At 40.6% G+C, this 27089-nt stretch overlaps 1 protein-coding gene across 2 annotated transcripts; it reads right to left on the minus strand.

The window, feature by feature from the left end:
* Window positions 1-1059: 1059 nt before the first annotated feature.
* On the minus strand, window positions 1060-22026 carry hk1 (hexokinase 1). 2 transcript variants are annotated; one of them, XM_079157318.1, is made up of 22 exons: window positions 21913-22026; window positions 21675-21812; window positions 15190-15352; window positions 12306-12454; window positions 12006-12125; window positions 11641-11736; window positions 11410-11509; window positions 11097-11280; window positions 10415-10570; window positions 10195-10282; window positions 9763-9908; window positions 9445-9637; window positions 9201-9312; window positions 8603-8751; window positions 6257-6376; window positions 5753-5848; window positions 5571-5670; window positions 5302-5485; window positions 4989-5144; window positions 4624-4711; window positions 3897-4042; window positions 1060-2872 (listed from the first exon to the last, which is right to left on the minus strand). In XM_079157318.1, exons 2-22 carry the CDS (start codon window positions 21735-21737, stop codon window positions 2725-2727), a joined length of 2757 nt encoding a protein of 918 aa, XP_079013444.1. In that variant the 5' UTR covers window positions 21738-21812; window positions 21913-22026; the 3' UTR covers window positions 1060-2724. The 2 variants fall into 2 exon arrangements, with proteins under 2 accessions (XP_079013444.1, XP_079013443.1); XM_079157317.1 differs by having other exon boundaries at window positions 21675-22020.
* Window positions 22027-27089: the final 5063 nt, after the last annotated feature.

Genomic DNA, 27089 nt, shown 5'->3' on the forward strand with positions numbered 1-27089 from the left:
CAGCATGAAATGGATGAACAGTCTACTGACATCAGCACCAAGCCTTAAGAATTTAGTTTTTTTGTTTTCATCTTTTTATTGCCCCAGACATGGGACTTAAAAAAAAGGCCCTTTCTCATCTGGACCATTTCTATTTAATTTCTTCACCAATCAATTTTGAATGCTGAATATATATATCTATATATCTCTCTCTATATATACAATTGAATATTCCCAACTTTGTTTTCATTAGTGTCTGACCTGAAACTAAGAATTGTTGTGCTTGTTACCTTAAAATGGGTTATTCATATCTACATAGAGAGCGCCGGGTCCTCTTCATGGAGTCTGCCGCCATGTTGCACAAAAACCATGTCACTGCCATGAAATCCTATACAACGAAAATTGACCTTATTTTGTAGACTTTGTTGGATCTCCCTCATCATTAGTTATATGAGCACGTAGCTGTTACTGCACAGTACTATTATTTTGACAAATCTGTCACATGGTGTGCATTCATTCATCACGTTGCTCATATATTGTGACTTCACTGGTTCATACAACTGTATGTATTATGGTCAGTGTACAGTAGAGTCCAGATTAAAAAGTCAAAGTGCTGCTACTTAGAGGAATGTGATGTAAAATGTAATCTATTGAGTATATCAATGTTAAACATGCAGATGACGTGGAAATTGAAATATGGGACTTATCCAGTAGGATCATGATGTTGTTGATATTGACATTTGAGAATGTATAGAAAATCTTTTGATTCCTTGAAATAACTTTTGACTTTTTAAACACACACAATGACAAAGTGAAACATCTGTATTGGTTGTTGACAAAAAAAGCAGGGTAGTTGTTTGTGGCCTAAATAACCGTTAATGTTTAATAAATGTGACAGTATATGTATGTGTTGTCAGTTGTCTTTTACACATTGCAATAATTATTACAGAGGGGAGGTCCTGTGCTGCAGTACATTCAATATTTTGCTAAAGGAACTTATGTTCCTATTGAACAGTGACCTCTGAACACACCAACACCACCATTAAATAAAATTGGCAAAAAACTACAACTCTGGATTGACACAGGTTTGTCTTTATTTAGTGACTGGTTGAACACTGCTGGACAGATACAGTCTGGGTTTTATGAACAGAAGAACAGAGTTTAAAGTGTCTGTGTGATGTGAGGCTGGCTTATAGACATGTATACTACTTTGGGTAACATATGAAGGCAGAGTAGTTCAGGACCTAGAGTAGAGGCTGTCCCTCTTCATCTGTCCCTCTTCATCTGTCCCTCTTCATCATGGCAGCAAATTGAGTTGTTGCAGGTTTGGATTGGTGCTAATCTGTCGCAAGCCAGAATTTTAACTGTGGTTGACAAATATGGCTGTAAAATGTAGCATCTCACATCGCTGCACCACAACTGCCAATGTTATCTTTTAACTACAGTACAATAAATATTCGCCTTTGCATGAATTGTGCTACTTGAATGAGCCTTACAGTAGTTCACTTAAACAACCTCCTGAGTTTTTAAGGGCATATGGAGTACAGTGAATAACTACAGGGAGAAGCTTTATTTCCAAAATGTTAAAATTCTCCTCAAAGTTTCAGCTACTGTAATATTAGTCTTATCCCCAGTTTGGCCATTGTTGTTCCAATGGCATTATGTAAGCACCGCATGTCAGTATCATGGCTGTTGCCAAGTAACTTGTAAGTCTCACTGTGATGATGAGGGTAGCCAGCACATCTCAAGACAACGTACCAATAGTTGTGATAGAACCAACAGGATTTCTACTTAGTATACAAGTGCACATTAGAGTAGAATAGTATTGCTGTCATACATTAGTCTAAATCTGCACATTTAGCAAGCATGTCATGACATCTCCTACATGGTTGACGTCCCTCTTTAGTCACCGTTCTGCCCTGACGTTGTTTATTAATTCCTCCGCTACAGGACAGGTGATGGCTGTGGGGGCTTTGAAGGTGAATTCCCCTGTGAGCCTCATTATTGCAACAGCAATATGTTTCAACATCGCCCAATACAAAAATAAAATAAATAAACATATTGTATCATATCCGGGTAAGATATTACACATTTTAAAGCAAAAATATTCCCTTTCATCTCATTACACATTCATATTTAACCTCGTATCCCTTTTACATCTTGTTGTAGAGACAGTCGGTATACTGCAGCAGACAGCAGACACACTTTGGAAACTTTGGTCTCAAGCTGTGTTTTTATGTCCCTGCGTTTACTGAACATGTTGCAAGGATACACGTTTCTCTGCAATGCTTTTGGAAATTGTCTTTCAACTATATTGTACTTGGTACATTGTAACAGACTGCAATTATCAGAGGACTCCTCCATATGGCGATGATAAACTGCTCATGTGTGGACTCTTTGTGATCTGCCTTGTACATTTTTTACAGGAATTGAATGTGCATGTGTTATCTATATAGATACATTTAACCTAACTACCAACAATCTTAAGAGTCTGGGTATTGTTTCAATGGTTATTAAAAGATAATATAACTACAACACAGTGCCTGACTCTCTGCTCACAGCAGAGAAAGCTATCTCCTTCTCTGTGGGTCATGTAGACGAGCTAAAGCAGCTACAGGAAGCGTAATAGGTTGACTGGACTGGTTGGCTTCAGGAGGACAGGAGACAAAGGGAAAAAACAGAGGGGAGGAGAGAGGAGAAACCCAGAAAAGTGGGGAGATAACAGCGAGACAGAAGAGATATTTTCTATTTGTTGTTCAGCTCCTGTCTCAGGCGGCAGCCCACCGCTGTGATGAGGGCAGCTCCTTTCCCACTGCCGTCCTCTGACAGCAGGAAGTTGACGTTACACTGAGGAGCCAGTTCATTTACTGTCTGGTGCATGATCTTAGAGAAGCTAGACAGAGACAAACGATTTGACAACATGTTAAACAGTGAAGTGATGAAAATTGTACCAAATGGGAAAAAGAGATAGTTTGGCTCTAAAATCACAGTGAGTGAGAGCAGCGTTACATGTTTGACAAGTTAATCAACAACTTGCAGGTTTCAGAAAGCCAGTAAGACCTGTCTGAATAAAGGGACAGACTCTTTTGGTTAGTCTTGCATGAATGATATTGCCAGTGATGGTAAAATTATAGTATTGGACAATTTTATGTATGGCATAAACTAAAACTGCTAAAACTAACATGGCTTAAAAGACAGGAGGTGGAGTGAGAGATTTCATTTAACTTCAGGTATCTCTCTTGTGTTGAGCAACTGTCAACACATACATACATAATTAGCAAAGCATGACTCAACATGATCTGAACACAAATTACTCACTTACTAAACATTTAGTAATTGTTGCATTATTTGACAGGACATTAAATCAGACCAGCAGCTCAGGAAACATGGTTTTAACTATGTACATGAAGTATGAAGATGGCAAAAAAACATACCGTTATCAGTTGGAATTATTCAAAAATATATAACTGAACAGTCTGATGGGACTTCCTCCCATTCTGTGGTTTCTCTTTTTAGATTTAGACAAGCTGTTATAGAGCCTCAACAACAACACAGAGTTACATTTGTCATTAAATGGCTGAGAAAGAAAACTGTCATGACTATAATTAAAAAGGAGCAAACACGGACACTGAATTGTCGAGCTGAAATGGCCTGCAGATCATCATTGTTGACCATAACTGGTTGAGCTTGCCTGTGTTCGCATTTGCTCGTCTGTTGCCGAGCAATTTCCACACCCGGGGATGACAAATAGAGTTGTCATGTAAATAAGGTTAACAAGTGTTTAAACAAGTCCTTCAGACAAGTCAATTTACCACATGACTGAATGGCCTGGTCTCCATATTTTACAACCTATCTCTGTTTCTTAGACACTTGAGTGGACAGTAAATAGTTTGTCTGCTTCTGATGAATCAACTCACTGTGGATGTAGTTTGTAGAGTGTTCCGTCCACCCCTACAGTGATGTTCAGATGGTCCAGTCCTCGGTTCTCTCTGATCTTATCGACCACAGCCGCCATTCCTGCCCCACACAACTGAGCTGCACGACATGACACTGCCCCACATACCTGTAGAACAATGAAAACCATTATCGTTACTGCACCACTTAACAGACTGTACCTGCAACAGTTTGCTGAGCCAGAAAATATCATATCACTCCACAAACATTGGAAATAAATCGTGTACGTCTGTTTCTGTTGACACTTGTATGGTCACATAGGCCTGCCTCTTTCACAAGACAAGCGTGATAATGTATTGTGGGGCTCAGATTCGTTCACAGTGTTCACTGTCCACTATCTACACTCAGTTGCCAGTTTATTAAGTACACCTAGCTAAAACAAATGCAGTCTAATAAAACATACTTTCATGAAGGTTGTAATGTTCATTTGTGTTGAAACTGTTTCAGGAAGGTGTTGATTTAACTGTAAGGTCAGTTTAAAGATAGGTATGTGTGACCAATAAACTGGCAACTGGGTGTTTATTCTCTCCATACTCCATCTGAGGTGCAATAAGGGTCACGAGTTTATGATAACTTGAGACTGGATTAGATACTAATCATGCTTGCATGCTACCGTTTAAAAATTTTAAAAAACATATTATAATATAATGTTTTGTTATGCGCACACATATGTATCTCGCTATACCTTACCTCTTTAACTATGATACTGTCATCACAGCTGCTGTCCAGCCCTAAGTGTTGCAGGATGGATCTTACTTGCAGCAAAGCCAATCTGTCACTGGAGAAAGACAAAGACACAAAGACTGAGCCATTCGCAAAAGAGAAGTTTAACTCAATTCGAGAACAAATTTACAAAGGAAAAGAACACGAGCAGCCAAACAGTGAAATAAGAAAAGAGAATTAGTTGGAAATACTGTTCTACAAACGGTGCTAATGAGCTGCAATCTACTGGGACTGATGTCGTCACTTTCACAACTTGGCCAGATGAGAGACCAAAGTTCGTATTACTTTTTGCCTCCTTGAGTAGACACAAACAAAGTGCTCATTATTCTTACCTCTCTATCTGTGAGAGGAACTTTGTCTCGAAGATGCCTCTGGTCTTCAGTGTTTCAGAAATCTGTCCTCTGAACAAGAATCCTCTCTTGGTCATATCTATTAGGATGTTTCGCACAATTTCACCAAGATACATGCCGCTGCACATTTTCTCATATCTGTTAAAATACATACAAGCACAAAACATGCACATGAATCCACACATATTGGAAGTAATTTATAAGGGTATGAGTCCACGAAATAAAGGGTTTCTGTCTTAATAAACATAGACATAACGTGTGTGTGTGTGTGTGTATGTGTGACGGGGATTTTAACCTTTGTTTGCCAGAATTGAGGGAGAAGTCATCCACAGCGCGGTCATACTCTGTCCTAATGTCGTCAAGACATCCGTTGTCTCCGAAAGCCCCCCACTCCATGTTGACACACATCCGACCCTCATCTCCATCTATCATCTCAATGTTCCTCATCTCCTCAATGTAACATGCATTGCTACCAGTGCCTATAATGAGATAGAAACGTTAGATGAATGGCGAACCGAAAACTGAATATTTATCAAAAAAAGAGTGAATATAAGGTAAACTAACCAGCAATGAGTCCAATCTCACAGGTGGGTTCTTCGTAGGCACAGGTCATCATGGTTCCCACTGTGTCGTTCACTACGGCCACAACATCCAGTTCAAATTCCTAAAGAAGCGACACATAATGTGATGCAACTTCACAGTCCACACAGATGTTTAACTGAATGATGCTGCTCCTCATATCCTACCTCTCTCCTCTTGATGGCCTCCCTCAACAGACCCACCACATCTTCTCCTTCACAGTCTGTCGCCTTGAAGCCCTTGGTCCATGTCACCAGGATGCCCTACGCACATGCATGCGCACACGCGCGCGCACACACACACACACACACACACACACACACACACACACACACACACACACACACACACACACACACACACACACACACACACACACACACACACACACACACACACACACACACACACACACACACACACAGTCATATTTTGCATAGGAAACGAGGATTTCATGGTCTGCTCAGGGCTCAGAAAACTCTATTTTGGGGCTCATGAAACATAGCGTTGCTAAATGCTTAAAAACAAGACAGAGGTTTGGATTTTACTCTTGACGCTGGTAATATGAGTGTTTATCAGTGGACCCATTTTGCAGACGCAGCTGTTTTAAGACTCTCAGGGAAGAAAGAGGCAGTTCAGCATATCAGAGAGGAAGGAAGGGCTGTACTCACAGCGTCCAGGCTGGTCTGTCGGCAGGGGAACGAGAAGGTGAAGCCCAGAGGAAGACGGGTGTTCTTCATCCCCATATAGTCCAGGAAGTCACTGATACACTGCACGATGTGATCAAACAACTGGAAGAAAACAAAATATGACAATATATGAAACTACATTATTTATTTATTTAAAAAAAAAATCCATTTTGAGTTTCCAGTGATTATCCTTTTACTGATAAACTTCAATACTGATTACAGATGAATCAGATTAGATCTTTCTGGGAATACAGTATCAACACAAATAAGTAAGCATAGAAATTTAAAAACTAATACTCCCTTCGGGCTTATGATGGGTTTTATAAAACACATTAATGAAATGACTGTAGATGCAGCCTTGTAATTTACATATTTTAGAGGTTTAATTACACAGAGCTGTTATATAATTTGACTGGTCTGCAGGCAGTACAGACTCGTGACTGGGAAAGGTGGAATTTAGTGGACCACTGTTAAATCTGTTGTTCCTGTGTGTCACTTACGTAACCAGGCCAGTTAATTCATACATCCAGCAGTGCTCTAGAGTAGTTATCACACAGACACAATGCTGAATGACAAGTTTTCCAACATTCCTTTAACACTGACCATTATTATTAAGCAGGTAATCAACACTGAATCTCATAGATAAGAAAAGTGCTGCTCCACTGATCAGTATGGATTAAGCCTTTTAGGCATATAGTACTTATGATCACACCCCAATCAGTTATGTCACAGAAGATCATTTTCCCTGGACGGCTACTGAATAAACACATGTTACGAGATCGCAGCCCCTTGACTTTTAACTTGATGCATTGTGAAATAATTTGTCCTCTAAATAGAATTTAATGGATCTAATCTGACAACACTACCATTTGGAGGACACTATATACTGGAACATATAGTGAACAATTTTGGACACAATTCCTGAGGTATGGACTCCCAAGTGACTTCACTTGGACTTGAGCCTTATGCCTTGAAAATACTTAAACTTTCCCCCCAAGCCCAAAGATGAAAAAGCATGTTATTTAAAAAGTGGGCCACACGAAATCATGCTGCAAAATCAACTGACGCTCAGTTGGGTAATTTTAGTTTTTTCATGGTTCTCTCCTGCATCTTGATTGGATTTTGCTGGAAAGTGGATCTGGTGTATTAACCAGATATTCCCTTCATTCAACTAATGTTAACGCTATTCATTCACAGCAAGTAGACACTTAATACACCAGATACAAGTTAAAAAGATAAAGGTGCGAGTTGTCCCATAGAGGAGTGGGCACTTGGGTCTTGAGCCGACTCTAATTAGGCAAAATAAATGAAAAACCTGCGATATTACAATAAACTATTTTTGTTTCTATACTGACTTTCTTGTTTTGTGTACCTAAGGGTAGGGCTGGGTGATAATTAAATATATCTTCTAATGGAATCATGTCGTGTTGGAATCATATATCGATATATTATGATACAATTACGTCATCGAAATTGATTTAAACAAGCACACACTTAATCTAATTTCTCAGAAAAGCGGATCATTTTGCACTTAAAATCCTAATACAATGAGAAAATACTGAGTACTTTTCAAGTATTAATACACACAAAGTATAAAAAAATAGGGATTACCATGTGGTTATTTCATATAGACAATTTATTTATTTAAAATATTACCAGAAAAATGCTATATTTTGATTTATATCGTTATCGAGACTTTGGCCACATCACCACGCCCTATTTTAGGGGGAAGAGAAACACATGGAGGAGTGAGATGAGGACGAAAAGGCCAAAGGTGACAGACAAGATTAGCCTCAGCCGGTAAACAATGCTAATCTCGAAAAAGTCTTCCTCTAACCTATAAACCTTCTCTGCATGCCTCTAGACCAGGGGTGTCAAACATACGGCCCGCGGGCCGGATCCGGCCCGCCACGTCATTTTATGTGGCCCGCGAATCTACCAGCAAAAAAAAAAATTCCGCGCGCACACACCTCCACCAGCGTATGTGACAGCAGCAGCCCCCCCCCGCCGACGACGACGACGAAGGAGCAGCAGCACACCCCCCCCCCCCCCGCCGACAACCGGCCCTTTGGGGGCAACCATGATGCCGATGCGGCCCCAGAGCAACAATGAGTTTGACACCCCTGCTCTAGACTATCCACTTACCACTGAGCGTCACATCCCTGACCTCCTTCCGAGCTACGCTGATCTTTACAGTTTCAACAAGTTAACAGGAGGTTAAGTTCAACATTTCTCAACCACCCCTCTGACTTTCGCTGGAATGCATCGTCTGCATCACTTTAGTCCATTTAACACAGATTAACGGGTCAAATGACTGATGGATCTCACCTCCTCTCCCGTGCCCTGCATCACTTCTAAAGGAATAGAGTAGATCTTGTTGTGCATCTCCACTGTTCTCCTCTTGCCAGATCGAATCTTGACTAAAAGAACTCTGAAGTTGGTTCCTCCCAAATCCAAAGCCAGGAAATCGCCATGTTCTGAAAAACGAGGCAGGCAGACAAACGGATGAATCAATTTAACAGTAACCAGAGATATGCCTTGTAAAATCCTGCAAAAGAATAGCTTAGGAAGTCAATGTGAAAATCTAAATTCCTGTCTGCATTTTGGAGATGTATTTTCCATATTAGTCATAGACTATAACTTGTGAGAAAACTTAGTTTACATGTTTGTTCACCCTCTACAATGTTACTGTTGTTTTTATTTTTGGCCATGTTTGTATTCTATTAGCTCAGGTTTTAAATAGGACCAATAGTGACATCAGTACAGTGTGAAAGACATTTCAGTGATAATGATTGCAGCTGCTCTCTCTTCTCAGCAGACACACGTGCAGTCAAGTTGGCAGCTTGAATACGTTTGTATGTATGCATATATGAATGAATGAATGAATGTATGTATGTATATGCTTCTGTATGAGTGTGTGTGTCACCTGAACCATCAGGAGTGCTGTATACAAAAGTTGGCAGCATTTTGACAGTGGCAGCTTCCTGAGTGCTCTTTGAAAGGCCATTTTGGATCTCTACCCTCATTCTCTTCTTTACCTGCAGGAATTTAGGAATATCGTCAATAGTGATGTAACACATGGTGAATGGTGCACACAAACACACACACAAACACACACACACACACACACAAATACAAATACAAACACTACTTTATCTCTCTGTCCTCACCTCCAGCAGTTGTTCTGTCGTCAGGCGGAATTCGGACAACGTTTGGGCAATTTCTCGTGCGTGTTCAGCGAGTCGGTAGGCCACAGCTGTCACCATGGCTGCTCCTTTTCCACTGCCGCTCTCTGACAGGAGGAATCGAATATCAGCGTCCGGGACCAAACGACGGACTGTCTTATGAAGACGACGGGCATATCTGAAATACATATAAGAGAGTTTAAGTGCTGCACTTCAACACCTGACTACAAATCGCAACTCCCCTTGATATCAAAAAAGTAATACAACATAAATGTAAATATCTTTAATCTAAATTTTACTTACTGTGGGTGCATCTTGTATAGCGATCCATCGATCCCTACAGTGGTTCGGAGTCGTGTCACGCCTTTGTTCTCCTTTAGCCTCAGCAGGATGCCTGCCAGCGTGGCAGCTATCAGGTTGGCAGAGCGGAAAGACACAATGGTACAAACCTGAAGGAGAGAAATAAACTTAATGAAGTGCAGAATAAGATATTAAATTTGGTTTTATTTTAACCCTTTCAGATACTACAACATAGATCTCAGATATGTTGAAAAAAATATATATGGCAGTATAAATTTACATTATCATGTTTGTAATTACAAAAATCTAAAAAGAAATGCCAAAATACACAAATACTGTTAAAATTGTTTGTTTGTTTAAAATTACTACATTAAGCGACATCTCTGAAAAGAGGGATTCACAAGATTCAAATGCTATTTCAGCAACAATACACACATGCTGCACAGCGATGCAATCGTCATTTGAGGGCTCCACTCCAAGTCTGGTTAAAATCTCTCTGGCCTTGTTCAACCCCTCCTTACTCCTAAACAGGAAAGACAGAGAAGCAATAATTGGCTTTAAATATATATATATATCATTTAGAGTTTTGGGATGTAGTTTCATATAAACTACTCAATTAAGAAAATGTAAGTTATTTACATGAAGTGTGACTTACTTCTCTATGGCTGAGATTTGTTTGGTCTCAAACTTCCCTTTAGTGAGAAGCTCAGGAGTGATCCTTCCCTCGAACAGCAGGCCTTCTCTGGCCATCTTCACCAGGATTAGACGAACCAGCTCCCCCATGTACATACCACTGACCATCTTTTCAAATCTACACAACGAAAGATAAAATGAGAGGTGGGTAAAACAAACTCCCAGAAATTCCCGGTTAAATATTCGGAGTTTTGGATTAGTATCACTTTAACCTAATTACCAATTAATTACTGTTCTCTAATAGATAAAGATGTCACGAGATGAGTTTTTAGCAACTGAACCTTTTCTACCCATTTTCATTTCAGAAAAATAATGAAATAGCATTCACACACACATTCATAGATACATACGAGCTCACCAGGAGCGATAAACATTTACACTTAGGAATATGGAGTTCAGTATCTTGCCTAAGGACACTTTCAAATGTAGACTGTATTCCTGGTGGACGACCGCTCTACATTCTGAGGTATGTCATATTTTTGGTACCGCTGAAAATCGCATGTGGCCCCAGCAGTGGAAACAGCTGATTGAGTCACTGACAGCTAATCATCAGTTAATTCCGTGGTTCCTTCGCAGCTTAAAAAGATGAACATGAACAAGACTGGAATAAAAACTGTAACTGTAATAGTTTTGGTTTGACGTACAGCTGTTTGCCGGGGTTGAGGGAGCCTCGGTCTATCTCTCTGTCAAACTCTGTCCTGATGTCCTCCAGCCTGCCGTCGTCTCCGAAGGCTCCCCACTCAGTGTTCACACACATCCTGCCCTCGTCTCCCTCCACCAGGTCAATGTGACGCAGCTCCTCCATGTAGCACGCATTGGAGCCCGTACCTAATCAAAGAGAAATACATACATCCTTACAGTTTAATCTCATTTATATTCTGCTTCTTGGATTGGAGTACTGAATTCCATTTCACTTGAACAATGCCAAACACACTCTTGACTATTCTAATACCGTACCGATGATAATGCCAACTTCACAGCGTTGGTCATCGAAACCGCAGGTCATCATCGTTCCCACAGTGTCGTTCACTACTGCCATGATGTCAGCCTCATAGTCCTGAAACAAATGAAAGCAGACACACGTTTGCTGTCATCTGTGCCATTCTGCATCCCAGCTTGAATTAAACAAAATGCATGAGGATAAATAAGTTGATAACTTTGTCAAATGAGACAAAAGATAAGACTCACTCCTCGCTTCTTAATAGCTTTGTTGAGCAGTTTGACAACGTCCATTCCCTCCACTCCACTGGCCTTGAAAAGCTTTGTCCATGTTATCAGAAAGCCCTGAAAACAACAGAGAGGGAGAGACAGAAGTGAGAAAATAAAAGAGACAGATGCGATACTTAATGGAGACTTGTTTTGTTGGTCAGAGCCTGGCACACACAATACTGTGGATCAGGTCTCCATTACAACTGTGGTAACTCATAATGCAAATTGACTGCATGGGTAATCATCACATATTTGACTAAAAGATAATAATACAGGGCAAGTGTTGTGTGTCACAAAGAAGTCTACTACATCAACATCATTAAAAAAAAAAGAAAGTGTTTCACCTCATCTAGTTTAGTCTGCTGGCAGGGGAAGGAGAAGGTAAACCCAACCGGGAGTTTCTTGTCTTTGATGCTGTGTTTTTCCATGAAGTCACCGAGACACTCTGCAACATGGTCGAACAGCTGGAACAGAGGTGGAGAGAGGGACAGGTTGTCTCAGTTTCAGCTGAAGAGACTCTGTGTGTGTGTGTGTGTGTGTGTGTGTGTGTGTGTGTGTGTGTGTGTGTGTGTGTGTGTGTGTGTGTGTGTGTGTGTGTGTGTGTGTGTGTGTGTGTGTGTGTGTGTGTTTCAGTATAAACCTACTCTTGTTCCGCTGCCGTGAATGATGTCTTCTGGGGTGTCATAGATCTGACTCTCCATCTGAACGGTCTGTTTCTTCTCATGGCTCACTCTGACGCGGAGGATCTTGAAGTTACTGCCGCCCAAATCCAACGCAATGAAGTCTCCCTTCTCTGTCGAGACAGAAAAAGTGGGAAGATGAGGGAGACACAAAAATAGAAAGAGAGACAGAGAGGGGGATGAATGTCATTTTGCAGTTAGGGACATAAGAAAGGTTTGTTGACATTCACTTAAGAACACAGATTTAATTACAACGGCCAGAGACTGGAAGACATGCATTGTCAGTACGTCTCCATTGTGTTAGCTAGGCAAACAAATACAGCTCTCACTATTGCTCTACAGTGAATTAATGTCACACAATGTGTGGTCTATAAGCAACATGGAAGAAGCAATGTATGGAAAGATAAAGCTGTTTCAGAAGTTATGCCTAGTCTTTGGGCTAAAGCTGTCGCCTATTAACTTGTACAAATACAATATAGAAGTAATTAAGTAAATACAAAGGAACTAAGGTTTGCAGTGTATGTGTTTTTATATGCATGCATTTTGTGTCTGTCTGTGTATGCTGGTGTGTGTACTGTAGGTTTGCCTAAACCTTCTCTGCAGATTAACTTCCCGTTTATCTTACTTGAACAGCCTTCCAGAGGAGGACATTTTAAAAGATGAACTAAAAACCCTGTCTGTTTTTATGTAGTGTCATATTTTGGTTTATTATTTGTATGTATTCTTATTTCTATATCTATGTTTCATGGCAGCTTGGTCAAGAACTGTTCAAGAAAATTAAACATTGTTTCAGTTGATTCAAACTGAAACTGTTATTTAAGCAATGACAAGTTGTGAGAATGTCTTAAACATTGTAAGCAGCTATTTAAAAAAAAAAAAAAAAAAAGGTGATGAGCATGAATAAATACTAGTGTGTTAATGTGTTAGACAATGTCATGGTGGCAGAGAGAAACCTCCGTTGTGTAGAAAGGATGCCGTGTTGCTCTTAATGGTGTCTGCGCCCTGTGATTAGTTCAATCCCATAAAACGCTGGTGTATATTTAGTCCATGGTCACTTGGCAGTAAGAAGTGACTGTAGTTTATTCTGTCTGAATTGGGAACATAATTGGTTTAAAACTTTCTGATAGAGATAAACCTCAGAGATCTTACTGCCCTTTGACAAGGGGTGATAAAGCAGGCAGTAACTCATTTCATATACAGCCCGTTTCCTTCTTATTATGGTGTTTCCATCCAATTCTTATTCCTTGGTGATCCAGTACCAAATCAAACTGCACTCCTCACCTTAAGTAGATCTATTTAGAAGGTATTAACTCGATTACCTAAACATAGTAGAGTAGACAGCCCATTTATTTTTATATCAACTAAGTAGTCCAGTCAAAACAGGCTTTATTAAAATTGTTGGAAATGCTAATTGTAGACAGTGATTCAAAATGTTATATTCATTCTGAGCAATGGTTCTAATTGTATCAGAAACGTTTTAACTTTAACCACCAGTGTTTTTTGACGTCACTGTGAATGTTTTGTGCAGATCAGAATGCAAGGTCAGCTCAGTGATGCAGACTGACTGTTAATGTATCTGTAAGGAACGTAAACGCAACAGACGCCAGTCGATAAAAAGCAATCATGGTTTCAAAATCATCTTCTGGTCAGCAGCAGTGAGAACAGAGCAATGGAATGACACTGTCACTGTTTTCTATGGATGTTTATTGATATCTGTGCACATTTGACAGAAGATTTGACAATGAAACATGTTGTAGTGGCTCACAGTAAGAAGATGCCGAGACATTTCCTGCCTTTATCAGTGATTTATTAGATTAGATTAATTATTAAAACACAGACTAATTCCTGCTCTCTATGCTCTTCTGCTCGCTTTTTGATTTACAGTAACACTCACGAGAGATATGAGAACGTAAGAGGATTAAATGTACATCAGCTACTAGTAAAAATATATTTTTCACCGTATTTCTTGAAAGTAAAATACATAAACGAAGATTAGAATTTATTTTGTAATATAATTCAGACTTAACGTATTATGTTCAAGCATTTGAAACATTAAGACTTTAACTTTCATTGTCACTCTCTTCTCTAACAATGGCAGCAGGATTAGTGCTAATCTCTGATCTGTGTGTGTGTGTGTGTGTGTGTGTGTGTGTGTGTGTGTGTGTGTGTGTGTGTGTGTGCTCACGTAGTGGACTAAAGTAGATATAAGTTTTCTTTTGTGCCAACCTTTGTTTGGAGCTTTGCCTCAATTATTATTCATCTGACTAAAATAATAAAATCTGTACCTCAGAACAACAGAGTGAGCTGTAGAGCTGGCCTTTGCTTTCTCTCTCTCTCTCAATTGCAATACACTGTCCTGATGACTACATAACTCAGTTTAATAAATGTGTTTAGCACACTGCATAGATCTTGTTGTGCAGATATCCCCTTTACCAGCTTGTATTTGTTGATACTTATACTATCTTAGTTAAGATTTAGCCACGTGGAGCGGTGGTTGTCCTGCATTATCAATATTGCGTATCGTAAAAATATTTTGAATGCAACTCCACACAGACCTGAGTGGTGGCAAAATAGTCCTCCCTTTCTCTGTTGTGTCAATACCTTTTTTATTTAGAAAACAAAAAGTACAAATGCTGTAAATAGCCAAGAAAGAGGACATGAAAACGATACATTTGCAAGTCATTTTGGTTGATCATTTTCTCTTCATATTGGACTGTGCAGCCTTAAGTTTGTTGTCACAGTGATAAAATAGGCAAACTTGTTGTGTTACTGATTTCGTATTGGTGCTTGACTCGATGGAGTTCAGATAATCCAACCATGGTTAAAATCAGAGTTAGGACCTACAAACCTGAGCCATCAGGGATTGACTGCACAAATGTTGGCAGCATTTTCAACGCAGCAGTAGGGTTCGTGTCCCGGCCCAGTCCTTTGACCAGCTCCCTCCGAAACCGCTGCGTGACTTCCTTTAACGTCTCATCAGAGAAACGCATGGAGTACAGGTACTTATCGATCTGAAAATAAACATCAGACAAAATAATAGAGCCATTAATCTTCCTAATCTTAACATATCATCATAAATCTGTAACCACAGCAATACTATAATAATATCCATGTGCCACATATCAACTCCACATCCATAATGTTTTTAGTCATCCATGACAATAATCCACTTCCTGAACTAATTGATCCCAGCTCTGCTTAACCCAGAAATGAATCAGAGCCACAAAACAACATAACTATGTTTATATTGCTTTAGTGCAATGAAACTCTGGGCAGTTCTTTGATTCATACTGTGGTCATATTGCACAGTCACTATCTAATGAAAACCACAGCTTCATCGAGTCAAGGCCTTCCTTGTGACTTTATTATGGGTATGACAATGATGAGGCCAAGAGAGACAAAATAGGTGTGCCTTAAATAAATTATCAGCACGTCTGGCACATACTGTAGATCTTGCTCACTCTGTAACCTGTCGCAGATACGGCACACAACGGCCTGAGCGGTTTGGCCTTTCAGGAACAGGATGTTAAACAATCCTGGTGAAATCCATTGTTGCATCACACTCTATAATGAAGCAAAGACCTACGTTACACACAACCGAGTCACTATGGTCAAATGTCATGTTCATTACGACTTGCTTTGTAAAATTACAGTGTAGTTGAGCGAGAGCTAACCCATAACTGTATTATCAACAATGACTCCCAGAATACGAGATATATATTAAATATTAGTTCACACAAACAATGTTTGTATGCATCTGTGACGTCCATGTGATAATTTGTAGCGGACGTCAGATAGGAATGTTCTAACTTCCTGATTTAGGAGTCACACATTAATTTCCTATACAGCTCCGGTCTCTGGTAATTGGTTCAGGACAATGCCAGTTTGGGTGCGAGTGTACTTAACATCTGCTGACCATAGAAATAGATTTAATTGAGAAAATGTGTGCCGACACTAAAGGACACATACAGTGTTTTTGACATAAAGATTACAATCAGCAGATTTCATTGAGCATAAAATCACATTTGGATTTTGTTGTCAGAAAATAAACACAAAAGATGTCTTTTCAAAATAAAAAAGATGAAGACAATCAATAAAATATACTCAGGTTTTGATATGAACATATGTGTTAGAGCATGTGACTTTTCTGCCATTGTAAGAGGTCAATTTTGCTTTTATCATACATTAAATGAGACCTAACATGTAGACAAACATTAATGATCTGCTGTTTAACCATGCAGTCATGTTTGAATAGTATAAACAAGTTGTGGGTCAACATGGACAAAGAGTAACATACATGTGAACCGCACTGTCCAACTGCTGATGTGTTACATTCCCTATATTCTGGCTAAATGTGGAGTCTCATTAGCACATGCTCTTGTTATACAGGAGCCCACAGCTGACTAAATGTGATCTCTCACCTTCATAGAATCAGTAAAATACATTGTAAAGCTGCTAGACAGGTCCAAGAACCACCCTGAGCTGTATTTTACACTGAGGTCTAGTCGGTGGTTTGAAGAGATATTTTAACAGCACTGACATGTTGGTGCTTGACAATGCCCTCCCCTTATGACACGACAGCCTGCCCTTAGCATCTGTTATTTCAATAATGCCATAAACACACACTCAAACAACCACATGTCTCTCCGCTCTCTTTCTATCGCGATGCACACAAATACAGTACCTTCTACCTTTCATTACCACACACTAAATGCATTCAGAATGTGATAGTATTTAGGTATTTAGAGTACAAAGAGTTCAACCCACAAAGACTAAACGGTTTAAAGTATGTGAAAGTCAACTTGGTAAACTAACATCCTGTTGAGTTGTTCTTATGTGACACTGTGCTCCTATGGTAAGGCACCAAACAGGTTAAACAAACATAGCAAACACAGAGCCTGTTCCATTTGTATATGCAGTTTTGCATGTGGTCAGTTTGACCCAGGTCAGCTGTCCAACCTGAGGAAATGAAAGTAGAGTATGAGTTGGAGCTACTGCACTGCAAATATCTGCAGTGTCCACATAGAACTTCTCATCAAAGGTTTTTTAAGTGATACAAATGTCATCTTGTGGCTGAATAAGGAGTAGAGGTCCACAGTAATTAAGAAAACTTTGGCTTTTCTCCCAACTTTTCATTGTCCTGTACTGACACACTTTAACACTTCTATTTATTCTTGATAATCACATTGGACATGCATCCCTGTAATGTAAAATAGTTGCCAGTACTGGGGATTCCATTGGGAATCAATGTTCTAGTCTGCAGCTCTGTGCAGTCTGTACTTGTGGTTGAGTTCATACAGCTCCCTCCAAACCCTATTTGCTAAATGATGTGTCTGAGAAGCAGACAAACACTGAGGCCTGAGGTCAGTAGAGACCACCATCCAAGATCACCGCACCCTAAATTAAATCTGGAAAATAACACGTCCACAAGACAAACTTTGCCTCTCAAATGTGTCAACACTAAATTGATAATCATTGAAAGAGTAAATAGAAAACTGTTAAAAATGAAACTTGCATTTCCCCACTTGAGTTTAGGAAATCTTTTCCATCATTATGTTTCATCACACATGATGTTCCTGAATCTTAAAGGGTAACTCCACTGCTTTCACACATCATTGTCCGTTTATAGGTCTTGAGGACTGCTACTGCATATGTGAAACATTTTATAAAGCCTTTTGTGTCTCCAGAAGGAACTGTGAGAAATCTGATAAATGGGGCTGGAGACTACAAGTTTGAGAATAAAAGGAAATCTGGATGTGTGGAGTTAGAACGCTGTAGCCCAGTCCTCCTCATGTTTGAGCCTAGAGGCTTGAAGCTACATTAGCCGCTACTACCATAACACACCTGAATCTCCAAACGAACTGTTGCATTGTGGGTAATGCAGGCAGAAGATTTTGACAAGAAGGAATAATTGCATGATATAAAAATAAAAAAGACGACAACTCATTCATTTTGATTGCCTCTGAACAACTCCTAACTTGTCGGCGGTGGGCCGGCGACTCGTAGCTAATTTTGCTGACAGCGCTAACAGTGCAAACTACAACGGAAGTGCTGACAGCGCTAACAGTGTGGGAACCAGAGGGTGGGTGCTACCAACAACGCTGTTGGTTGAGACGGCAATATCAATTGCAACAGCCGTATGAGAGCGGCAATGAGCTAACCAGTGGAGCACGCTCACATGCACGAACATGCACTTAAAGCAAGCGCAGCCAGCCCGGCTAGGTCAAGGGGAAACTCCAATATCAACACACACAGAGGGAGAGCGACGCCATTCTCTGCTCAGGTAGATGGCACTCCACCAATCTTTGCATAACAAATATTTTGTGCTGCTATATTATCAATCAGAATGTTAAATACAGCTCCTTCAAGTACATTTAGCCACGTGTTTGCTAACATGTAAGTCATACAATTTGATGCGTTGATAAGCAGCATATAAAGGCTTGATGATTTAAAGTAGCCTGTACAAAGTAGGCTACACAATTCCGATTAACCGTCTAGAAACAGATTTTCACCTCTCCGACTGAATAAATTAAGCATGGCAGTTTAGGGCAGGCCATGTGCACCACTCTAGATGTCAGTTGATGTAAATAGATCAGTTCAGAATATTTAACCCATTCTGCACATGCCAACTGCTACTACACTACTGCTGCCGGTCAACACTGCTACGCATTAGTCTTAATAGATATATTCTCCCATCACCACCTGGCTCTTTCTGTTCTGGATTGTAATTAATTCCTATGTTGGAAACTGTACGTTGAATTCTAAATGTGTTCTTAATCAGCTAGTTGTAGGAGAATGCATTTTTAACTAGTCTAATTAAATCACAATGTGTTACTAGCTGACCAGGAGTGCTGGGTTACAAAGGGGCTGATTAAAGGCATTGTACATTATTCTCCACATTAAACTACGAGAAAGCCACTGAACTCAGACTTAAATTCTTGCTGCAGATTAAAAATGAGCATCTATGACTCAGCACTCTGCAGCCAAAAACCATGCCTAAGCATTTTATTATAGCAGGGCATCATCTGATCGCACAGCTCAGATCACTGCTGTGGATAGTTGAATACAGAGAATACTGTACACATGTATGATTCATCTTCATCAGATTTGTGAGGTGTTTAACCAAAATAGGAGCTTCCACTTTTTCCACTAAAGTTGAGAAGAGTGACATTTCCTGAAAAGGTGAAATGAGGACTCTGTGGTGTGGTCTGTACGCATGCATCTGTAAAGGCTGTGTTTTCCCCTCAACACACCTCTGACACACAAGTTTCTCTGACTCCGCCTAAAGCTAAGATCACACACACACACTCTCTCTCTCTTTTCTTCTTCTCTCTGTCTCTCTGTCTGTTTGCATTCCTCCTCTCAACAAAATTGCTCTCCTCGTCACAGCGACGTGGTTTAAAGAAGCACTGAAACCTGACTCTATTGTGTATGTAAGTGTGCACGATGTTGTGCACACAAAGCCTTGCCATGTGGAAAAATACTGTCCTCTACGCTGCCCTCTCCTGGAGCTTCCCGTCTTACACCCCCCCCCCCACACACACACACACACCTTTGGATGCCTGCTAACACCCCATAGTGTATCAAAGAGTACAGTCAAGGACACTGCAGTGGATTGAGTGAAGTGGGGACACACTCAGCTGATTGCAGCTCTTTGTCAACTGCAGCTACACAGTTTGTCTGAAACCACATTAGCGAATTGATTATCTGTAAACTTTCCCTTGTGGTTGCTTAAATCCTGACTGTATGTTTCACAATTTCACAACAAGAGAAGTTGATGTCAAGGTCCAGACAAACTCTGTTCTTTGAAAAGCTACACAATAGCTACGCACCTGGCACAGTATGTTTGTGTGTGTGAGTGTGTGTGTGAGTGTATTTGTGTGTAAGCCTTCCTCCTGTCACCTTTGGTCACATGGTTCAAAGCTGACCTATTTTAGGGAGGCAGTGAGAGGAACAGAGCTGGAGTAGAGAGGGGGGGGGGGAGATGTGTTGTATTGCATCAGATCCTGGCTGCTGAGAAATGTCTTTTACCTTTACAGATATAAATGTGTCACATCTGGGTAAGACCGCTTTGTCTATCGCCTTGTGCAAATAAAGATTTAACCAAACTGAGAAAGTGGCTACAGACAGAGAGGGAAATGAAGGAAGGAGGATGTAAATTTTTTCTATTGATACGGATCAGCGTTTGATGCAGAATCTACAGTTGGTGATGACGCTGTGTGACATCATCAGAAAGCGACCTAAAGGGACCCTGCGCCATATAAATGTAAACACAATGTGATCAGGATATTACAACTAGTGAAGGTAAATATCTTAACAAGGATAAATAAGATGACACAAATGGGTCTGACAGTATTTTAACTTCCTCTGACTCAGTTATACTTTATGGAACAGCATTAAATCAAAAAGTAAGGTGAACTGTTGTGGTCTGAGTGACTGGAAAAGCTTAGTTCCTTTGCCACACACACACACACACACACACACACACACACACACACACACACACACACAAACACACACACACACACACGCATACGCACTCTGTTCTTAGGGCAACCAAGACTCTCGACAGTTTTATACCAGAAGTTGCGCAGTGGAGGCTGCTCAGCTGAGAAGTTATGAAAGACACACATTCATGGCACTCAACTCATGTCACTCTTCTCCTCTTTCACCTTGAACTTTTTCCATATTCAATTCTACTTTACAACCTGCCGAAAGAAGCTACCAGTCATATTCATTTGTACTCAAATCAATCTTTTCTCTTTCTTTTAAGGTAAACACAAAAGTGCAAGTATCATTTTAAACAGAACATGAAAGAAACTCCGGGACCCCTAAAATAACTTTGCTCTTTCTTGTAAATCTCTACCTTCTCATCTGTCCTTCCATCATTTCCTCTATCGTTGCCACACCTCTAAAAATGTACGTCACGGCAAAAATGGCATACCTGTGAGTCATGTGCTTACACATCTCATTACACAAACACACCCCTGTGCAGTTTGACACGTCTCATCGAGCCAGGTCAATTTAAACCTTACAATAAAAATTGTAATAAAATTGTGAAATGACCACTGCACTTCACTCCCAACATGCTCTCTGTTTTATTCACTTCCTTAAAGACATGTTTCACATAACAAGGATTTCCTGATGTGCACTGTACTGAAAAAAAACTCCAATAGTTCAGCAGTTATGATGATGACAGCATTGAGTAAACTCAATGACCTCTACAAACACACGCTCTCCTCTCCCCTCAACCTCAGCTTTTTCTCCCCATCAGTCTCCCTCGTACAAACATGATGTCAAAACATGGAGCCAGAAGAACCAGAAAGCACTCACCTTTTTAACCTGATCATCCTTGAGTTCGGTGAAGTAATAGGCTAGTAGCTGGGCCGCAATCATCCTGGTCCTAGTTCTCTCTCACACACACATGCAGACTCACTCAAACACACACACACTCTGTCTCTCTCTCTCTCTCTGTCACACACAACCACCTACAGTTAGATGGGGAAATATCCTAAATAAAAAGGTAAAACAAAGCAACTAAAGTTGTGCTCTGGCTTTAGATTGTACATACAATCTGTCTCACACGCTGCACGAGATAAACAAATATCCTGAGTACAATCCGGCGTGGTTTAAAATAGCCAGAGCTTCCTCGTGTGCTGCTAAGACTCTTCAGCTCTTCTTTCTCTGAGCATGTGAGTGAAGCCAGGAAGCATGAGTGAGGCAGCAAGTTTAGCTGCAGGAGGCAGAGAGAGAGAGAAAGAGAGAGGAACAGGGAGGGCCAGAACATGAGCTCTGCCCACTGTCTCTGAGCTCATTGGTTACAGAGTGTGAGTGGCCATTTCTGTGATTGGCTGGCCTGCTGACGCCTTGGAGGCAAACTCAGTGATGGAGGAGGAAGAAAGAAAAAGAGAGGGACTGCCTATTTAGGAAGGGGGAGGGACAGAAAGAGAAAGACGGAAGGAAGGTGAGGAGGGAATTTGGGTTTTACTGTTTCAAGGAAGTTATAAAGTTAATTAAATACCATCCAGTGTTTGTTAGTGAGAAAATGACTCACACAGTCATGACACTAGGAGTTTATAGCTTTTCACTGACGAGTCATTCTGCTTAGAAGAGGAGAGGAAGCTGCCGAACGTTCCTCCTTTGAGCCTGGGCAACTGTGAAGGGTGAAAGAAAAGGTTTTATACACAGCACTGGTAAAGTTCTGGAGCGTAACAGTGGGGAGGTCAGGGATCATCGTGATGCCTTTTCAGTATTTTGAATGTCGGGGAGGGTCATCCACACATGAACCTATGCCTACACCATGTCTGGCAACTCTTCTGGCTTTATTGTCTGCTGTCTGTATGAAGACAGGGGTTCTTTACATGTTTCTACATACTGGGGCCAATGGGTGAACAAAGGTTTAAAGTGTGTTGGGTTTTGGATAAAACAAGCAATCTGAATATTAGTTAGGCTCATTAGAAATCATAATGTGCATTTTTCCCTATTCTCTGACATTTTATTGACGAGAAAAAAGTCTTCAGATTAATCGATAATGAAAATAACCATAGATATAATGTATACTGTTGTTTTTGAATGTGTGTGTCTGTGTGTGTGTGTGTGTGTGTGTGTGTATACATGTATGTGTGTGTGTGTGTGTCACAATGAGGTTTTGTGGTGGTGTGGTGTCTCATTTTTCCACGGTCCACTCCATATAGAGGTTCAAATCTTCGATTAATTGTATCTTTGAAAGCCCAAGCTCCCTAAAAACAAAGTGTTAACAAAACAGAGTACAATCCTTTGAGAAAAGGACTCGAGCCAGACCTTGTGTAGGTCGAACCAGCATCTCAACTGGTGACCATTTCTGTGTTTGTGTGTGCATGTGTCAAAGCTCTTATTGTTGGCATACAGGGGAGACAAAGAGACAGACCCACATACACACAGAGCCTTGAACACACACACAAACAAACAAACACACACACACACACACACACACACACACACACAAACACACACACACACACACACACACACACAAATAAAGTGAACGTATAATAGGCCTCACACACCTTGCTCCCTGAGGAATGTTCATTCAGGAAGACTTCACTATGCTGTGCTTTACAAGCTGCAGATTCAGCGGCCCAGCTGTGTTTGCTGCATTGAAGCTGCAGAGTTAGCGCATGTGTGGTTTAACTGTGAAGCTATTAGGTCACTACTAGGACAGTAAGGGATTACCATGCTCGGTGTGTGTGTGTGTGTGTGTGTGTGTGTGTGTGTGTGTGTGTGTGTGTGTGTGTGTCTATAACTCCCTTTTCCTCTCTGCATTTGTGTCTTTGTGTTTCTGTCACTCTCTCTTTTGCCATATATAAATACACTTTTTTTGGCCTTTCTGTCTCAGATAAGACATGTAGCTCTGATGTTCTGTAGAGCCTTTGTTGTTTGGCAGCAGATGATCCAGATATTTATCAAAGCGCCTAATCTGTGCCTTATTTTAACTTGTGTTTGTTTACATTTCTATGTTGTGTCTCTGTGGGTGAAGGCCTATGTTTTTACATTGTCTTGTCACATGTTTTGTCATGTTCTTGAATGTGTTGCACCCGCAGAGATCAGATACTTTGACTTCTTTACATTTGTCTTTCTACCTCTTTAAAGTGCAGAGTCATCCAAAAGCAGAACCGTGTTGATGACAAACTGCACCAGCTATTCTATAATTCAGGTAGAAAGAAAGCCATCACTCACTCACTCACTCACACACTCACTCACTCCTGAGAGTCAACCCATCAGACAGCCACTGTCTCTGGCTCCGCTGTCCTTGCAGACAGACGTGACGTCATTATTAGAACAACAGCTGCCTCTTGTCTGGCCTCTCCAGAGAACAACCACTGACAGAGATGAGCTTTAATCCTTTATACACTTTATATGTCGGATGTGGAGTCAATTACACCTTAATACCTTCTCTAAAGGGCAGCAGTGGGGCAAAGTGAGAGGCCAGGACAAAGCCAAACCTTGCTCCAAGACACTGTGTATGTAATTAACCCTCCTGTTATGTTCGTTTCTTAGCTACAGCCATGATGTTCGCGGGTCAATATGACCCGGTGCATGTTTAATCATCCAAAAGTTGTCAGAAACCAAAAAATCCTAATAAATATAGTTTGTACCTCATCACCAACACCCTTACTAACAATTCAATCAGTATTTAGTGGAATGAAGTAATTCCCCCCTCCTGTTGTATGTATCTGCAGAGTGTAATGTTGGTAGGACTCCCAAGCAACCCTTTCGTATGTTTCTCCCCTCTCCTGCTAAGTGTGGGCGGAGTTTTCCCGCGAGAAAAAAAAAGGTTCCCGCCAAAATAGTATCTTTCTCGCACAGGTGCGGTAGTGAGGCTGCACCTGTGTGTGTATGTGTGTGTGTGTGTGAAATGGGGTGAAACATGTTGGGAGGAGTAAGAGATACTTTGTCTCACATTTTCAAAAAAAAGAAATGGTCTAAACTTGACCCTTCTGACCCCTTACAGCCTCCACTTTCACTGCCGGGTCAAATTGACCCGAACATCATCTCTGTTATATAAACCTGCGGGGGGGGGGGGGGTTGCAAATACATGATATTTTTTATTTAATTTTTTTCACGTTGATTACCCTAATTAAGGCAAGCAGAAGAAGTTTCATATAGAAAAAGTACTTTAAAATATTTTTTCTAGATTTTAAAACTTTGAAACGGGTCAATTTGACCCGCAACATAACAGGAGGGTTAACTGACTTGGACTTCTGACTTAATTATGGAAAGGGAATCAAAAATAAAGTTTAAATAAAAGCAAAACGCTTGTCAAATGTAAACTGAATGTACTAATTGAATTTCTTCAAGGAGGCTTTTTAAAGCTTTAAACTGTGTTTTTTATCAACTATTAAAGCAGCACTGACTGAACTTAGATAGTTTCCTGTGCTTAGATAGTTACAGTACACAGTAAATCGATGTCACATTCAAAGGTAACCCAAATCTAAAATGTCTGATTGCCCAATATAGCAGATAGTGTTTCTGGCACACATTTTCATGGTATTTCTGTGCTGTTATTAGTAAACTCCATGTTCAGACCCTTTCATTCTTAGTCTCAGTCGTGACCTCATTTAGGACCTATAGGCCTGTGGGTAGAAGCTCTTCCTGAGCTTCTCAGTGTTCGTCTGGTGTATTTGATACCTTCTGCCCGAGCTCAACTAGGAGAATAGGCTGTTATCCGGGTGCTTGGGATCCTTATTGATTCTCCTAGCCTTAATCTTGCAGCGCCTGGTGTAAATATCCTTCAGAAAGAGCTAGGCCTATTGTGTGTTCACTCGAATTAAGCACTCTTTGCAGGATCTTGCAACCCTGTTAGGTGCTGTTTCCATACCAGGCAGTGATGTCAGGACGCACTCGATTGTGCAGGAGTAGAGATTCCTCAGTATTTGAGAGACACCTGAAGTTTCCTCAAGCATCTGAGGTGAAACAGTCACTGAATTGCCTATCGCACCACTGAGTCATTGAAGCTGTCCACCCTCTCCACCGAGCACTCGTTGATATTAAGGGCAGCGTAGTTCCTTCCCTGCTACTACCTAAAGTTGACTATATATGTTCAGGAGAGGGTTGTTGTCCTGATACCAGCAGGTCAGGTCCTCCTCTTCCTTCATGCAGGCTTTTTTGTTGTTATCTGTGATCAGGCCCAACACACTTGTATTATCAACTAACTTGATGATGGTGTTGGTGTCGAAAGTGGCTACATAGCAGGGGGCTCAAAACGCAGCCCCGGGGTAGACCAATGTTGGTCACTGGAGTTCATGAAATCTGCTCCTAATCCTGTAACATTTATGGTATAGTGAAGTCATTTGTCTCAGTCAAAGTATTAATCATATCAGTCCTAGTGTTTTTCTATACGCTTTTATTGTCAGACATGTATATAACAATTATCCACCTGTTTCTTATTGTAAAGATCACAGGAGCCAACAAGCCAGCTACATTTACAGTACAGATCACTAAATACAAGCTATCGTTAGCCATCCTGCTCCAGCTAAAGGCTAAAACATATGATGTCCATTTGCACAACGCAGTGCAGAAAATTAGATTTCAACAAGTACGGTGGATGTCTGCGGCGAAAAGTTACATGACAACACACAACATTTACAAGCTCTGCAGTGGAAGTTTACCTACACATTTGTGCTTTGCCTCCTCCTCCTTCATTTCATCCATTTCCAGAATATCTTTGTAGCATTTTCTACCGATTTATTACATATAATTCCAGCAGTGTTAGCCACTCCAGATTATTATATTATCTGGATTATTAAATTACCTTCATTGATAAAGTTTTCCCATGATCAAGTGGAGCAGTGGAACAGTTGTCACCACAATGAGGTTTTGGAGCGGTGTGGTGTCTCATTTTCCCACAATCCACTCCATATAGAGAGTCAAATCTTCGATTCATTGTATCTTTGAAGACAATAAATGGGTGTGAAATTAAAATGAAAGCCCAAGCTCCCTGAAAACAAACTAAGTGTTAACAAAACAGAGTACAATCCTTTGAGAAAAGGACTCGAGCCAGACCTTGTGTAGGTCGAACCAGCATCTCAACTGGTGACCATTTCTGTGTTTGTGTGTGCATGTGTCAAAGCTCTTATTGTTGGCATACAGGGGAGACAAAGAGACAGACCCACATACACACAGAGCCTTGAACACACAGACAAACAAACAAACACACACACACACACACACACAAAGAAAGTGAATGTATAACAGGCCTCACACACCTTG

The sequence above is a fragment of the Pholis gunnellus genome (genome assembly GCF_910591455.1).
Source record: "Pholis gunnellus genome assembly, chromosome: 1".
Classification (NCBI taxonomy): Eukaryota; Metazoa; Chordata; class Actinopteri; order Perciformes; family Pholidae; genus Pholis; species Pholis gunnellus.